The sequence below is a fragment of the Balaenoptera acutorostrata genome, chromosome 20 (genome assembly GCF_949987535.1).
Source record: "Balaenoptera acutorostrata chromosome 20, mBalAcu1.1, whole genome shotgun sequence".
Lineage (NCBI taxonomy): Eukaryota > Metazoa > Chordata > Mammalia > Artiodactyla > Balaenopteridae > Balaenoptera > Balaenoptera acutorostrata.
In genome coordinates, this window is record NC_080083.1 from 37,515,158 (window position 1) to 37,531,796 (window position 16,639).

Consider the following 16,639-nt stretch of genomic DNA (forward strand, 5'->3'; position numbering starts at 1 on the left):
AGGGTGGCTGGCGGCATCAGAGTGAGACCAGGGGCACAATAGGAGTGGGGTTTCCCAGGAGACCCCAGGTCAGATTCTGTGCCCACTGCACTCTTCCTTTGCATCTCATTCACCTCATTTGTCTTGTCCAGAGTGGAAGCCTGTGGAAGTTATGCCTCCAAAATTTATTGGTATTTTAAATGGTGCTTGACATCCTTTGGGAACTGACCAGAGTCTCCTTTCCATGGGATACAAATGCCCCATCGTTTCGGGGGAGATGTATCTTCACAGTAAGGTGAGGACCCCAAGCTCTCTGTCCTCTTTGCACTCAAAGCCTGTGAAAGGTCTCCTGTAAATCAGGCCTGGGCAGGGAATGCAGAGCTCAGGGAATAGAGAGCAGCTGCAGGAGAGACAGGAAATTAGGAGAGAGTGCAGATGTTCTTTAATGTGAAATGGGGAGAATCTTGTGACCCTCTCCTTGTCCCAAAGATCAGAAGCCCCTTAAGATGCCACATGACCAATTCCAGGAACAATGGGAGCTGATGAGCTAAATCCAGAGAGGGTGGGCTGGCAAAAGCAGGAGTGACAGGGTGGTTGACCCCCCATGGGTCTTAAAATTGGGAGGTCAGTTTGGTGAGGAAGAAGCCTCCAGTTTTTAGAAGGAGGGTGACTTATCCTTAGAAAATAACGGGCCCCAGGGAGTCAAATAATAAAATCCTTCTGGTTTGTGGTGCCACAAAACAAAGGGGCCTCTGGGCTCTGGTAGGGAGAGAAGAAGGAGAAAGGAGAGGAGAGGAGAGGGAAAGAGCACCTTTCCAATTTTCTCTCCCAGCTCCTAAGTCCCTTTTTATTCTCCTGACAGTTGGGGCTCTGTGTTCTTCAGCAAGTTTTATTTTTGGAGGGATTGCCAGGGATCTGCTTAAACACCTACATCCTCTAGATAAAAAAAAGAAGCTCTATATGTTAATATAAATGTTTCAGACATTAAAAAAAAAAGAAGCTCTCCCCTTCCCCCCACTCCTGGCCAGAAATTTGAGGGAAATGCCCCCTCTGTCTGCTCCCTGCTTGGACCTCAGGACCCTACATAGAGCCAAGACAGAAGGTTGGCCTGGGACCAAAAGGCTGAAGTTGGGTGCAAAGGTGCCATGCTCCCCATCCCTGATAGCCCTAATGGGGCCATGGAGAACCAGGGGTACCCCCTTTCACGGGTTTCGAAGATCTAAAAGCCAGAGAGTGTCCCAGTGCAAGGCAGCCCACAGCAGCTGCATTAGCCTTCTCCGGACTTTTTCTCAGCTCAGATGTATCCAGATAAAAGTGCCCGGCAGCTCGCTCCCACACACCCCTGACAAATGAATGTCATAAAGTTCCTTTCCTGGGGGTGGGGAGATGGCTGTCTGAAGATACCCAGTAGTGAAGTGGCCCCCCCACACACGGGGCCCTCCCTTCAGCAGTAAACACCCCTCTTTCTTGCCCCCTAAATTTCCAAGGGCACTGAAAGAACCCACACAAGCTTTGTCCCCACAAAGACTCAGACATTCCTGCAAATAAAACCAGGCACCCCGGACTGCAAAGGCCCTATTGAACGGACCCGAGTGCCCCTCTTCAGACACCCAGCTGGTCAGAACTTGATGCAAAACCAGGCTAAATTTCCTCCACTTATCACCCCACAGTCCTGCCGGAGGCAAGGTTTCCTTCCCCCAGTTCCAAGCCCCACAATTGCGAGGGGAAAAGCAAAAACTGGAAGCGACTTACTGCGGGAGAGCTGGGCCTGGGCTGCTGCCACACCACCGCCTTCTGGGCTGGGAGAGCGCTCACCTACCTCTGCCCCCTTCCCCACCACTGCGAGCAGTTAAAGTGTCACTTAACATTCTGGAGAATGTGAAATATACCGCGCGGTGTCAACTCCCCAAAACCATAAAACTAACTTTATGGACCTCACGTGACTTTCTCGAGCCAGTGAGGGGTATCTGTCTGACTTCTCCGCGATTTTTACGATCTAACTTCAAGATAAAACCCCTATCCATTTGACATCTAAATGTCATAGCGACTTTTGGGATAGTTTGCTATGGACAAAGGGGGACAAAGTCAAGGGGGAAGGGGGAAGGAAGGCCCAGTAGAGCCATCAAGACCCTCAGCTGCCTCCTCACCAGCTCCCCCTCCCCCCACAAGTCCTGTAAGAAGTTGGGCCAAGCTGGAAGGGATTGATCGGGTAAGTGTCCAGACTTGACTCTTGTGCTCAGGGTGGAGGCTGACTTGGATGGAGGAGGACTGGCCCCTGGCCCTGAGCCAGTCCAGTTGATGGGGGAACCAAGGGTCTTCCAGGAGGGACCCCAGCTCCTAATCAAGAGGGCAGGTCAGTTGGGCCCCTGGAGAGAGGAAGCCCTTGATAAGTGTAGAGAAGACTGAGGGTGAGAGGAAACCTTTGAAATTGAGCTGATTTTTTTTTTTTTTGGCCTTAGTGGGTGGCAGAGCTGAACTGGGATTTGGACCAGGGGACAGTGGCACTGGGCAGGCCTGTATCACTCCCAAAAGGCCAGGAGCCTCCTGCTCAGGACTTAGGCCCAAATTACTTTCTGCTAAGCGGTTTCCAGAGACTTTTTGGCCAGCTGGTGGAAGGCCAGGGTGGAGTCCAGTTCAGCAAAGGCTTGCTTTTTGCCCCAGCCTTGCCCCTTGCCCCAGGCTCATGTGGGGTTTCTGGGTCTCTCAGCCCCCCCGGCATGAAAGCCTGTCCCCTGGCCCAAGTACCGCTGACCAAGCAGAGACATAGGTGGTTGAGAGGGGCTGCTGGTGAGCATCCTGCTTTCCCTTCCCTACACCCCAGGTCTATCAAGAATAGTCTAGGGTGTGCCCGGTGATGGGAGAGGCAGGCCCCAGAGAAAAGACAAGTGGAAGGGCAGTGGAGGAGGGGAAATATTTATTTGACTTCAAGGAAAGCTACAAACAAATACCAAAAGCGAATCACTGAGACAGGCCCGCCCGGCAAAGACAGATTTCACATGTAGCACAGCATCCACTCGCTCACTACAAATGGTCTTGTAAGTGAAATGGGTAGGGAGGAGAGGATAGATCTGACCCAGACTATCCCCATATTTACAAGCTTTGGGCCCTCTATGCCAGACCCATAGATTCACAGAGAAATACACAAGACATTTTACACTGAGGATTATTTTTGTTTCCGGATGCTCCAAGACCAGGCCTTGTGTGGCCTACCCAGGCGGCAGGAACTTAAATCTCATTATTTACCGGCCCTCTTCTCAACATCACCCCTTTGGTCCTCCCAGGTCCCCTCCCACCCCAGGACCAAGTCTTGGGAGACTTGGGCCTGGGAGTGGGGAGGGAGGAGGAATAGGAAGGTGGAATGAGACACAGTCATGGACTCCGGTCTCCGAGGCCAGCTCAGCTGGGCCCGGTGCTGCGGCACTATCCGACCTCAACTGCTGCCCCTTTTAGAGAAGTTTCTAGCTGAAACTCAAAATACAGCGATCATCCTTTTATAAATAAGTTAGAAGAACACAGATGGGGAGGGGAAAGTTCACATTAAACATGCGAGTTTCTTTTTTTCCTGGGGGAAGGAGTGCAACCACAGACACGAACGTTCAGAAACACTGGCGGATTTGGGGTGAGCAGAGGGGAGTGGGGAGCATGGTGGGAAAATAATAATTATCATTATTATTACAATAATAACAAGATTAACCAGTCCAAGAGAGAGGGAGCCACAGGAAGACTTAAGACCAAACGAAAAATCGTAGCACAAGGCCCGGGCGAGGCAGGCTCGTGGGAACCGGTCCCCAGCGGGCGGCGGCAGCGCGGGGAGGCTTGGAGGGGCCAGGGCTGGGAGCAGCACGGGCTCTTGGGCCGCCCGGGGCTCCTCCCGGCGGGCTCAGGGCTGGAAGGCGCTGCCGGCTGTAGCCAGGCTCATACTTTTCAGTTTGTTGTCTTTCTTCCACTTCATGCGCCGGTTCTGGAACCAGATCTTGATCTGGCGCTCGGACAGGCAGAGCGCGTGGGCGATCTCGATGCGCCGCCGCCGCGTCAGGTAGCGGTTGAAGTGGAACTCCTTCTCCAGCTCTAGGGTCTGGTAGCGGGTATAAGCGGTCCGGGCCCTTTTCCCGTCCGGCCCGGTCATATCTGGAGCAGACAGAGCAGCGAGGCAACGTTATTCCGGTTAAGGGAGGGGGCCCTGGGTGGGAGGGGGGCGTGGAGCAGGACCCAGGCGTCCCCGGCACCCAGCTCACCGCAGCTCCAATTCTCCCCACTCCAGACGCCCGCATCCGAGCTCGCTTTCTGCACCCCTTTCTCCTGCAGCCCCCACTTCTGCCGGCAGCGAATGCGCCCGGCTTTGTCTGTTGCTCCCTCCCTGTGCCTCACCCTTCGCTGGGCTCAGGCGGTCGCTCACCCCGGGAGGGAGGAGAACGGTTGCACTTTTGCCCTGGAAGGCTCGTTTTACTGCTCGCCCCTCCTCTGCTAGAAACAGTCTCAAATTTTCGGGGGCAAAGCAGGACCCTTCCCCACGTTACATAAACCTCATCCTTCATCCTAAAGCTAGTTCAAGCTGGGCAAATAAAACCTAAGGCGAATCTGGGAACAAATTATTAAAAATACTCCTCCCCAAACCCCCAGCTAAAGACCTTCTTTGGCTCTGTCCCCCGAGCTGTGAGGACCCTCTTAGAGACTTCTCCCCCTCTGGAGAAAAGAAATCTATATTTGAGGAAAAGCCAAGTTCTCCTCGCCGCGCCCCCCCCAAACGCGGAGAAGGAAAGCCGAGAAGACAAAAAGGGGAGCGAGAGCGAGAATTACCATGGCTGATGTGAAGCTTCCTCATCCAGGGGAATATCTGCGGAGTCTGCCCCTCGGGCGCGGCTGTGGAGGTGGCCATGGGCTCTGGCTGCGCCCGAGCTAGGCTTGGGCTGCTTAGCTGTCTCGCCGCTTCCTCGGGCTCCGAGGACACGCTGGCCTCGTCTATTTCGGTGAAATTGGCGCTGGAGCTGGCCGGGGTCGCCTGGTCGGAGGGGGACGAAGCAGAGGGCTTGGCGCCGTGGCTGTCGCCGTTGGTGCAGGGCAGGGACTCGGGCGAGGACAGGGAGCAGCTCGACGCCGCTTGCCTGAAGCGGGGCTCCTGGGAGGGCGCAGAGAAGGCGCGCGAGCTCTCGCCCACCGCCCCAAAGTGGCTGGAGGAGGCCGAGGAGCGGTTGACGCTGAGGTCCATCCCATTGTAATTGTAGCCGTAAGAGCCGGTGTGCATGGCAGCGGGATCCCTGTAAGAGCCGCTCAGAGAGCTGCCACTGCCATAATTTAGCAACTGATAGTCCGGGCCATTTGGATAACGCCCCGAGAAGGAGTTTACAAAGTACGAGCTCATTTGGGTGATTTTGGAGGGCTTGATTTGTGGATCGTGGTCGTTATAACCCTGTGCTTCACGATTTATGATGTATTAATGAATTATAGCGATGCACTGTACTTCGTTTTGCTATGTATGCGGCCAAATATGGGGGGGGGGTGGAAGGGGGATGGGGGGGCGTTAGGGAATCACGTGCTTTTGTTGACCAGTCGTAAATTCTCGCTGATGACCTCAAGAGGTAATTCATGCTCTATGGTTACAAATAATGACGATCCGAGAATCGTTAGGGCCGATTCAATGCGAGCCTCCGAGAGAGGGGGAAAAAGGAGAAGGGGGAGAAACAGGGAGAAGGTTGGCGGCGGCCTCTGAGCAGAGCGCGCCACCTCCCGGCGAACGGCGGGAGCGCGGGCCGCAGACCGCCATGGCGGCGACAGCTGCCTCCCTGCTGGCTCTGTGCAACCGCGGGGCTAGAAAGAAACCCGGCCTAGGCTCGGCTCACCCACAGGGTTGAATCTTTTAGAGGAGAAACCCGATTGAGCCTTTACCCGCCTTCTCGGGAGTGGAGTTCGTCTGTGCATCGGTCCTTCTCCCTGTCGTTATTATTATTATTACTATTATAACAACTCTGGATAAGATGACCAAAAATTGAGTTGCTCTTCCCTTACTCGGGCTTTGCAAGTCTCCGAGTTGGGGACGGAAATGGGGGAGAGGTTGGAAGATGTCTGTGAAAAACAATGATTGCAAAGGGTTTCCCCTGTGAGCTCAGCCTGGCCTGCTTCCTGACCGGGATGCAGTGGCCCATCCACAGCATCCAGGCCAAGCCGGTAAGGCTAAGCCGAGGGTTCGAAGGAGAAGCCTTCGCTTCTCCTTGTTCCCTTAGAAGTTTGAAATCCTCTTCCTGACCTCTTCGTCATCCTTAGCCCAGGACGTAAGAAGGGCAGAGCAAGACAGTGACCCCAAAGGAAGAGGCCGGCTGGGGCTAAGTGGCCTAGTTGCAAGAAAAACGGTGGAGGCAACCGCGTCGGGGGCTGGGGTTTGGGTGTAAACATGGTCCTGAGAGTTTGGGACCAAGGCAGAATCCTTTCGCCTTCTCACCAGCTGCCCGCTATTGCCTTGGGATGCCCCACTTGAGACCCCTTGCTGGCATCTGGGTACTTTCAGAATTTGCCCAGCGGCCCACTCCTTCCCAGGAAAAGGGTTCCGAGGACCCGCGGCCCCTTGCTGAGCGCGCTGGGCGGCCAAAGACCGCCACAGCTGGGCCCCTTCTGCCAGGCGGCTATTTTCTTTAAAAATAAAAAAGGGAGAGAGAGGGAGGAGGAAGAAAGGAAAACAGTCTCCGCAGCTTGCCGCCTGGGTGAGGGTGAGGGTGAGGGTGAGGGTGAGGGTGGGGGTGGGGACAGAATGGGTCGGTTTTGGTTGATGGGATGAGACCGAACTGCCCCATCACCTGGCCTCCTGCCCTCAGGTCTCCAAAGAGCGGGGGAAAGTCTTGCCCTTCGCCCAGCGCCTGCCAGCGGCTTCACATTCCCCTACTTGTCGCTGAGCTACTACTTGAGGCAGGAAGGGGTGCCGGGAGCCTTCAGCTGAGGGCAGAGAGAGAGATACCCGGTGGCCCCAATTTAGGCCAGGAGCCGAGGGCCAAGGCCGCCGGAGACCAGGCCATGTAGGCAGGCCAAAGACCACGGGCCTTGGCGATCCTGCGGACAGAACAGCGCTGCTGAGGCACTGAGACCCGCCTGGCTCAGTCTCTGCAAGAGCTCCCAGCTAGAGGGCCTCGGTGGCGTCCCTCGTGCCGCGGACAAACGAGGAAATGCTAGAGATTGAGAGGGAAACGGCCCTTCTCAGTCCCCCAATTCCGCACCAGGAGAGGCCGTTGTGAGCCTCAGCACCGGCGAGGCGAGGCGCTGGAGCCTGGGCCGAACCGCTGTAGCCTTTATCTCAACTGTAACTTCCGAGCCGCGTCTGGCCCTCTGGGGCCGACCAGGGCTCCTGCCTTTGCTGCGGAGTTTCCGGCACGGGGACGCAGGGGTGGCGGTGGGGGTGGGGGAGTGGCAGGGGAGGAGCAGAGGTGACCCAGCAGCAAGGTTTTACGTCTTTATTATTATTATTATCATTATTAATAATATTAATATTATTACCGAAGTATTTCACGTCCAGAGCTAAGACAAGACTACAAACACAACACATAGAAAATTAATAAAATAGAACTTTGTTTTCTTCTGAGGCTCCTCTTCTTACTTCTAGGTAGTATGTGCTCTTTCCAGTGGCTTTGGGGAGGGGCTGGGAGAGAGGTCTGGGGTCAGGGAGTCTTCGAGGCCCCCGCTGAGGGGACTGCAAATCTACCATTGAACCGTGCACGGGGGACATGGACGAAATGAGACGCGACACGGACGAGAGCATTTTGCTCTGCTTCCAGGAAACATCAAGTGAGTCCGGTCCTCAGTTCTCACGGGGGAGCCTCTTTGGGCTCAGGAGGTTCCACGGGGATGGAGGGGGCGCTGGGGTGCTGGCTGGGCTCAGGCAGCGCGGCCTCCCAGCGCCCAGCGAGAGCTCTGCGGGCGGGGGCGTCCAGGAGAGCAGTGGCCCCGCCTGTCGCGCGCTGGAGAGCAGGTCCCCAGGCTCCCCCGCCCGCAGAGCCTTCTCGGGGCTCTCCGATGCCCTCGGCTCCCCAAAGGCCTCTCCCTTCGCGTCCCCCCGCCCCCTTCCAGCGCCTTCATTCGGCTGGTTTTTCTTCTTCCTCCTCGGCACTGAGCTGAGACGCGCTGAGCAGTTTGCTCTCCTTTTTCCACTTCATGCGCCGGTTCTGGAACCAGATCTTGATCTGCCTTTCCGTCAGGCACAGGGCGTGCGCGATCTCGATGCGCCGCCGCCGCGTCAGGTAGCGATTGTAGTGAAACTCCTTCTCCAGCTCCAGTGTCTGGTAGCGCGTGTAGGTCTGGCGGCCTCGCCGGCCACTGGGCCCAAAGGAGGAACCTGTTACGCAGAGAGATGCTGAGGCCTGGGGTCACCAAGGCCAGAGCCCCCCTCCCCCCCTCGACCCTCGAACGGGGACTCTAGCCTGTCCCGGGATGCCCTCCACTCTCCCTGTTTCCCTGCCCCCCACCCTTCCTCACTCCTCCAGCGCCCCCTCCAGATTCCCTCCAGGTCTCCTAGGCTTATGCCTTCTGTCTAGATTCTTGGTGGGGGGATGGGAGGAGCAGTTTTAAATCCCACCTGAGCCTAGGGGGAGGGGCTGGGAAAGCACTGGCCAGGTGTGTCTCTTCCTAGCCGCATCTTTTCTTTCCATCCATCTGGCTCCCCCACCATCCTGTGATAGATTCCGGCCCTTAATCCGTAATGACGTAGATCGATCCGTAGTCGGCATTAAGGGCGCCTCACTTTCGTGTCCCGTTAATGGACATCAATTTGGGACTTAAGGCCGACAAATAATCCAACCTGAGATCCCGGCGCCTGCTTCTCCTTCTGTTCCCCTCCGCCCGCTCCCTCTCTTTCTTCTTCTTCTTCTTCTCCCTCCCTTCTCTGACTACCACCCCTTTCCTGGTGCCTCATCTTTCCCCAGCCCCCGACCCCCAGGGAAAACCAGTCCGGGACAGACTCAACCCTCCCTCGCCAGCGTCACGCCGCCCCTCTTCCCATGACGCACTCCGTTTTTAATGAACAGTCTTGGAGTGGGGGATCAGACCAGAGCTGGGGGCGACAGGGAGAGCCCAGCCAGTGACTGCGGCCCCTGCCCGCCTCCCTGACCCAGAATCCCGGCTGCGGCCTGGCGCTCCGGGAGAACCCACTCGTTCCCCCTGACTCGGAGTGCATCTGGGACTTTGCAAACTTTGCAACTCCTGAGGGCGAGAGGGCAGCGCGGGAGACCGGTGCAGGCGCCCAATCTTCCCTAAGCTCCGACCCGAGACGCTCTCTCTGGAGGAGAAGGGGGTGCTCTCTAGCTCTGGCTCCGGGAGGGGGGCCCGTGGGGGTCGCGGCGGCCGCAGCAAGTCTCACTCACTGTTGCATGAATTCATCCGCTGCATCCAGGGGTAGACCGGGGTGGAGCACTTCTGCTCCTCCGCCTCGCCGAACACGCTCTTGTCCTGCGCGCAGTCGGACTTCCGCGGCTCCGGGTGGAACGGGGGCGGCTCGTCGGCACCCGAAAGCGCGCAGGCCGACTCCTTCTCGCGGTAGAAGGCCGGCGCCGGCCCGTAGTCGCAGGGCGCCGCCCGGCCGTAGCCGCTGCCGGCCGGCGGGTAATAGGAGGAAGCTGCAAAGCCCTTGTCCTGGCCGGGCCCGGGCCCGTAGGGCGCGGGGTAGTGCCTCAGCGGGTCCGCATAGCCCGACGAGTAGAGCGGGAGCTGGCCCAGGAAGGACTCCTGCCCGCTGGCCAGAGTGACGGGGAAGGTGGAGTTCACGAAATAGGAACTCATTGGGAGGGGAGGCGCGCGCGGCCGCTGCTGCTCCTCCGGGTTTATGATTTGTTGTGTTTTATAGTCCGAGCGCCGCGCCTATTAGTAGTATATCTGAGATTGGGTTTTAGCTGAGGGGGGATGGCGAGGTGCCAGTGAGGGCCAGAAGGAAATACAACCATCTGATCCAACACTGACCAATGGCAGAGGCAGGAATTGTCAAATAGCACCCAGGAGGAGCGCAGCCCGCGCTAGGGACCCGCGCACAAACCTATCAACCTTTTTTTCCCCTCCTTCTTCTCCTTCTGCTTTCTCTCTCTCTCTCCCCAACAGCACAACGCGTCCTGTTCCACCTACGTAGGATCTGCGAAAGAGGAGTCTGTGCCTTTGAGGGAGGAGGGAGCACTTGGATTGATACCACCCCATCCCCCAGTGATCAAATAAATATATCCCTCCCCTCCCCACGCAGAATAGGAAAAAGTTAATTGTGTTTTCAGAAAAGTTAACCCCTGCCTTGCTTGGGGTTAGGCAAGGCAGGGGTTATTCCCTCCAGGGAAGGTGGGTAAATGTCTCCGAATCTTGAACCTCAATCTCCTTAGAAGAGAACTAAAGGAAAAGGCTGGTTTCTCGGGTTTTGTACTGGTAGAAGGGGAGAAGAGTTCTCCACTGATCAGCGTTGTTTTCAGAAAGCGAGAAGCAAAGAAGAAGAAACCCTCTCCTTCTCAGGTTTTGAAAAACGTTTTTCCTGTTTCTCAGATCTACTCCATCTCCTCCAAGCCTGGGTTTATTATTCCTGCTTCTCTGCAACTCTTATGGTCTGAGAGACAGGCCAGAGCCTGCTGCCCAGAGGACCCAGAAGGCTGGGAAATGGGAGCAGGGTCTGAGGCTAAGCTTCTCCCTCTGGTTGTGCAGCTAGGCTAGGAGCTTCTGGGAAGGCTACCGCTGCCGCTGCCCCTGCCCAAGACATCTTGCCTGGTTCTAGTATGTACTGCTTGCTCTTGGCACAGGAAGGGGCACCAGGAAGAGGGGGATAGGGAGAGGAGGGGTGAAAGGCATCCTCCAACCTAGGTTGTCTGATCCCTATCCTGCCTGCAACCCTCCCTCCACCCCACCTCCTACCCCAAAAGACATTAGAATATACTGGGCTATAGATTCTTAGGAATCAAAGGTGTTTCAGTAAGTCTGGGTTCAGGGAAGAAATTGTTCCCTCCTCCAGTTCTGGGTCCTCAAACCCTCCTGATATTGGAGACAATCAGAGACCAACGGGAAGAGAGGAGCCCTTGCTCCTTTTCCAGGTCTCTCCAGAAGCTGGCAGTTCTTTTCAAAATTAATTCTTTCTCAAGACTTGGTTTTTGTTTAGTTTTATAAGGAGGGAGGGGGGTTGGGTCCTCCTGGGGTTGCAGTAGGCAGCTTACAACTATCATTCCATATCCCCTCTCCAGATGCTCACTACCCTTCTGTTTGTCTCTCAGCATCTCTACAATCCCTACCACATCTCATGTTTGTATCACCAGCTTGCTGCCTACAAGCTTTGGTGTGAGAGAGTGTGTACATCTCTGACTCTCTCTCTCTCTCATCTAAGGAAAATGAGCATTGGAGGCAGGCAAATGAGCATTGGAGGCAGGCTGGAAGACTCAGCCATGGTGTATTTTCAACATTCTAATGTGCACGTGGAGGTCAGGCATAAAGGGTGACAACCTTCGGACCTGGGGCCAGGAATGGGCCAGGGTGGGAGACAAAACCTGATGATGAAGGGGCTGGGCTGACCCTTCCTGACTTGTTCTTTGGGCTCCTTTTTATGGGACAATTCTGCCCACTGAAGATGGCACAAGACATTAGGAAAAGAGGTAGAGGGCTGAAGTTGGTGACCAAGGGTGGGAACTTGGTTGTTTGCAAAGTGGCCTCCAAGGATCCCTGAACTCAGGACAACTTCTGGGCTGCGACTTCATGGCTAAGTGGCTATTCCCAGTTGTCCCATCAACCACTTCCTAGCCCAACTCTTTGGGAGGTTTTGTCAAGATTTAAGAAAATAAACTCAAGCCTCCTAATGACGGAGAGTCATAAGTGCTCTAATCCAGCTGTGGTTAGGCCCACTCCTGGAGAGGAATGGGGAACATTTGGGCTGGAGGAGCAAGGTGGGGAGAGTGCCTTGTGTACCTCCCTCCTCCTTGCTACTGAGGTGGGGCCTTGGGCCTCAGTCCTCTGTGCCTCCTCTCTGGCCACAATGTCCTCATACTAGGACTGGATGGTGTGGGCTTTTCCATGAAGCCTGGATAACATAAGATTTGGTGAGGGAGGAAGTCTTCCCCTGTGACAGAAGCACGAGAATAATCGCCTTATCTTTAGAGTCATAGCCCCAAATTAACCTCACCTCTGCAGGTTGCCTGTCGTGAGATGGAGCCGCAAAGGCAGAGCCTGGGCGCCTGGAGTCCGGCATGAAAGGAAATAGCGCCTCATCGCTCTTATCTAAGCCCAGAGGTATTTATGAGCGTTTATTCGTCTGATCCGTTTGTTTGGGAGAAAGAGCAGGCAGGCAGGGCCGGGCCAGAGGCCGCCTGGCTTCTGGAGCCAGATCTCTATGAATCTGTCTGTGGTTCCGTCCACTGCCGTCTGTCTGTCTCCAAGGGGGAATAGGTAAATACACAGTGGGCACAGCCATCGGCAGGTCTGGGGTGTCTCCCCCTGCTCAACGAGGAAATGTGTGTATGGAGAGGTGGATATAAATGTGTACTAAGTCTTGAGTACACAACAGAAGGATTGCATAGAAATCTCACAGGCAGGATTTATAATTGTAATTTTCTGAGCTGTGACTCTGTGGTCCTGTGGACGTACACACATTCCAGCTCCCAGAGAAAAGTGTAAGTTGTGTTCAGCTCTGGAGTAAAATTCTCCTGCACCGGTAATATCAGGGAGGATATTTGCCAGTAGGTGTGTGGAGGGGAGGGGATTGAGACATTGTCCAGGCTTCCCACTTCCTCTCAGCTGCAAAGCTCCCCCCACCCCCAGCTCTTAGGACTGTGGGCACCTTCCCCCACCGCACTCCCAACTGTGATTGGGGTGGGGTGAATTCAAACATCTCAACCCAGTTCTTCCCCTAGACTCTGTGATTCTCTGGTTTTGGGGAACACAAATGTTCCCAGAGGGAGCAGTGTGGCCTCTCCCACTCTTTGAGAGCTGTTTAGAGAGAACATTGCCTTAAAATTGGCCAGTCCAAAGCACAGTACAAAGACATTTCCATTATGCAAATGAACGGCATCTTCTCTGATGTAGGGGGGAGCAGTGACAGTTCAGCTCCCTCTCCCCACGTCCTTGGGCACCCTAAGAGCCCTTAAGGGTTTCAATCCTCTATACCAGCCACCTCCCCCTCCCCATCTGTCCTTCGGATTGTCCACAAGAAAAAACCTCCGAGGGGCCCAAGACCTTCGGAGAGCGCTCCCTCGGGGCCTCCGGCACTGGGCCGGGCCTTCTAGCCGCCAGAAAGTCACTCTCTGCTTAAGAGCTGAAAGGGCTGCTCCTGCGGCCCAGACTCGCGAGGCGCCAAAGGCTCCGGGCCGCAGCCCCCGCGTTTGCCCCCAGTACCGCTGGGCCCCTCGACCTCGGCAGCTCCTCCAGCTCCGGGCCAGACCCTACTAACACCTCGGCCTGCCTGGCACCGCAGGCAATTTCCTGGAGCCCCCGCCCAGGAACTGGGGCCACAGCACCTTGAAAGGGGCGGCCAGAGCTTCCTCCTGCGGCTTGAAAGCCCGAGCTAATCAGTAACCCGTGAAACAGGGGCCAATATTCAAACTCGGCGGCGGCGGTGCGTACCCCCGCCCTCGCCACCCGCTTCTGGGAAAGCAGTCGCCTTAAGCGGGTGTGAGGGGTCCGGCAGGAACGGAAATTACAATGGTTGGGTTCCTTACTGATTGATCCCCACTCCCACTCCCCGTTTTTTCCCAAAGCATATTTGTGTCGATTTCGCTTGAAATGATCGGGAATGGGGAAGGGGACCCACACTCACTTGCAAGACACCAACAGTTTCCAGAAAACTCGGCTCAATTCCTTCACCACAGACTCAAATGGCCAAGAAACTGGCAAGACCCACCACCCAACCCGGAGAACACAGACTCGGTTTGTCTTTTGACAACCAAGTGGAACTGCCCGGGCCAGCGCCTCCCCTGCGGGAGCCCCCCTTAGCCGAAAAGAAAACCAAATAAACCTTGAACAGCCTTGGCCTCGGATCTCCCTAGCGGCCCTGGTGATCCCCTCTTGATCTTGGAGGGGGATAGCGGGGAGAGGGCTCTCAACTCTGATCCCCCAATCCTTTGATTCAGGGCCCCCTGCCCGCGGGATGAAGTATTAGTCCTTTTTAAATATGCCCTAGAAAACGCCGCTTCCTTCAGCCAGCCGCCAGGTTTGGAGCTGGGATGAGGCTGACAAGGGGGAGGGGACGCTTGTTCTCCAATGCACACGCGGGCAGGCGGGAACCAAGATCCAGCGGAAAGCGTCAATCTGGGCCGACGTCCCCAGAATCCCGCCGAACCAGAGCGGCGGAGGCTCCAGTCGTCGGGCATGGTTCAGGCAGTGTCGCGGGGCATTCGGCGCCGAAGCCGCATGTCTCCAAACGGACGGTAGATGGCAGCAAACCGCATAATTTGGGTCAGAGCAAACTGTCTAAGGGATGATTTATACCCCGCCAAGACTACAGGAGAAAAAGACCTTTAGTCTGGGTGAGTTTGGGGAATTTTTCCTTTGAGAATAGGCTCTTAGTGCCGTGGGTGCTGGCCGAGAACTTTTCTGGCTACGCAGCCTAGGAGTCCCTTCAGGCACCCATTCCGGGCCTGCTTCGAGGGCATCTACCTGTGCCTCCAGGGGCCCCCCTCCAGCGCCACAAGTGGCTGCTTCTCTCTTCTCAGCTCAGGATTGAGAGGGCCAATATCCCCCTACACACACCCAGACCCCACAATCCCTGGGCAAGCAGAGGCCCGAGGCTGAATGCTCTGCATCTGGTCTTCAAAAAGAGGAAAGCAATCACCTATTCCTGCAAACCAAACTAAATCACAGTCTCTCCTGCCCTCCGCGCCCTAAGTCCCTTATCGGTCGTCTGGCAGCTTCCCCAGAAGCCCTCTCTATTTTTAAGTCCTCACCTAGCGACTTGTGCCTTTTTCAACCCCAGCAGCTACTTTAGGAATCTCGGCCTCCCGCCCTACGGTTCTTCTCCCCCCTACCCCCGCCCCCGGAGGCCTGGCTGGGGAATGAAATCAGGCGCCGGAGGGACAGGATTAGCTGTCTGAGCTCAGTGCCAGGCAGCTTTCTGGCCCGGACACCATCAGGTCCCCTAATGGGATTTTCTTTTAATTTTATTTTTCTCTTTTTTGTTTTTGTTTTTCTCTTTTGTTTACACGCCTAAAACAACGTGTTAAACAGCTTCTTCACAATCACCACATTTGGATCTAGGAAAGTTTGAAATGTTTCCACATCAAGACACACACGGCAATTTTCTCCTCCACCAAAATCCATACCAATAAAACACAAGTAATAGAACCAATATTGCACAGAAATCAACACGCTGAAACCTACCGCGTTAAAAACCACAAAATTGTCTCCCTGCAGAGCGAGGCTCCCTCCTGCGGGAGTGGCAAACGACCTGGGCATTTTCAGGCATGCTTCCTGGGAGGTCTCCCTCGATTTGGGTGCCTCCACCCACAGCCCTTTAATTTCAGAAATATCTCCGAAGGGAGATAATGAGTATTTCTCTGTGAATTGTTCTTTCTGTGTCCCTCTAGACGCCTCCTCGCCCTCGCTGGCTCTGCGGAGATTGCAGGCCCTCCAGAGACCAGGACGTCCCTCAGCGCCACCGCCCCTTGTGCCAGTGCTGCCGGGAAACCACCGATACCCGATACCCGCACCGGGCAAGAGAACTGCGCGGGGGCAATTGGGGGAGGCCGGAACAAGGGAAGGATGGTGGGAGGGGGAGGGGGCGCAAACCCACAGAGGCCGTCGCAACCGGCTTCTGCCGGCGTCCGAAGCCCAGACATCCCCATCCTCTCTTTTGCAGCCCCCTCGCTTAAACCTCTCCTCCCAGCTTAAAAAGGCGACTTAGAGCTCGCCTCCGTGGCCCCTTTCGGTTCCTCTTCCCGTGTCCCTGCCTTGCTCCCCCTCCAGGAAGCAGCCACCCCTCTCTCGGCCACCGAATGTCCTGGGAAGCTTCTCCCTGCAGCGCCCAGAGGTGGGGTTCAGCCCCGTCTTGGGGGGGGGAAGAGAGAGACAAACCCAAGCCCCACCCCCTATAAAATCGATGCAAAAGAATAAGAAGAAATTGTAGAATCTCCCTTACCTTTGCAGAGCTTGGGATTTCTTTCCTCCGATTGAAGGGGGTGGAGAGAAAGGAAAAAAAAAAAGAGAGAGAGAGAGAGAGAGCGTTCGGCTTCTTCTTCATCTTCCAGATAATATTGTCCCAACCTGAGAGCCGTTGCTTCCCCTTCTCTGACTTGGGAAGAGAGGGTGTTCGCTTTTCTGATATTTGCATAGAAAATGGAGTAAGTTCTGGCTTTGAAAAATGGTATCAGGTTGCAGTCCTGGGCAGATTGTCCATTTACCCTCCATTATGACTAAAATCCCAGATCAGCAAGCAAATTAACTTAGAAATTAAAATTATTTTTGGTTTTCTCTTTTGTGTAATTCCCACCCCTCCTTCTCTCTCTCTCTCTCTTCTTTCCTCTCCCCCTCGCTTTTCCTCTCTCTCTTTTGCTTTATCGAGCTGATACTGAAGTATAAAAATATCAAGAGGCTGGAGCCCTGAAGGACGACAGTGCTCCGACCTAGGTGTGGTGTCCAAAAGAATGCTGCATTATAACCACCAGGGAAATGATAAAAAGTTCATGTTCACGATCGCCCGGCCACATGACCGGCGCTGGCCAATCGCTGGATTCAACCACTCATAAACTTCTAT

The 16,639-nt window shown here is 55.3% G+C and overlaps 2 protein-coding genes across 2 annotated transcripts; both read right to left on the reverse strand.

Annotated features, from left to right (window-relative positions):
- Nucleotides 1–2,911: 2,911 nt before the first annotated feature.
- On the reverse strand, nt 2,912–6,109 carry HOXB5 (homeobox B5). Its single transcript, XM_007176389.3, has 2 exons — nt 4,777–6,109; nt 2,912–4,107 (listed from the first exon to the last, which is right to left on the reverse strand). Exons 1-2 carry the CDS (start codon nt 5,336–5,338, stop codon nt 3,860–3,862), a joined length of 810 nt encoding a protein of 269 aa, XP_007176451.2. The 5' UTR covers nt 5,339–6,109; the 3' UTR covers nt 2,912–3,859.
- Nucleotides 6,110–7,397: 1,288 nt separating this feature from the next.
- On the reverse strand, nt 7,398–16,548 carry HOXB6 (homeobox B6). Its single transcript, XM_057536738.1, has 2 exons — nt 9,315–16,548; nt 7,398–8,290 (listed from the first exon to the last, which is right to left on the reverse strand). Exons 1-2 carry the CDS (start codon nt 9,727–9,729, stop codon nt 8,031–8,033), a joined length of 675 nt encoding a protein of 224 aa, XP_057392721.1. The 5' UTR covers nt 9,730–16,548; the 3' UTR covers nt 7,398–8,030.
- Nucleotides 16,549–16,639: the final 91 nt, after the last annotated feature.

Bases quoted from the DNA above. Each gene is read 5' to 3' on its own strand.
- HOXB5 (XM_007176389.3), bottom strand. From the start codon at position 5,338: ATGAGCTCGTACTTTGTAAACTCCTTCTCGGGGCGTTATCCAAATGGC. The intron at 4,108-4,776 runs GTAATTCTCGCT...TGTCTGCTCCAG, and splicing joins GAAGCTTCACATCAGCCATG to ATATGACCGGGCCGGACGGG.
- HOXB6 (XM_057536738.1), bottom strand. From the start codon at position 9,729: ATGAGTTCCTATTTCGTGAACTCCACCTTCCCCGTCACTCTGGCCAGC. The intron at 8,291-9,314 runs GTGAGTGAGACT...TCTGCGTAACAG, and splicing joins GCGGATGAATTCATGCAACA to GTTCCTCCTTTGGGCCCAGT.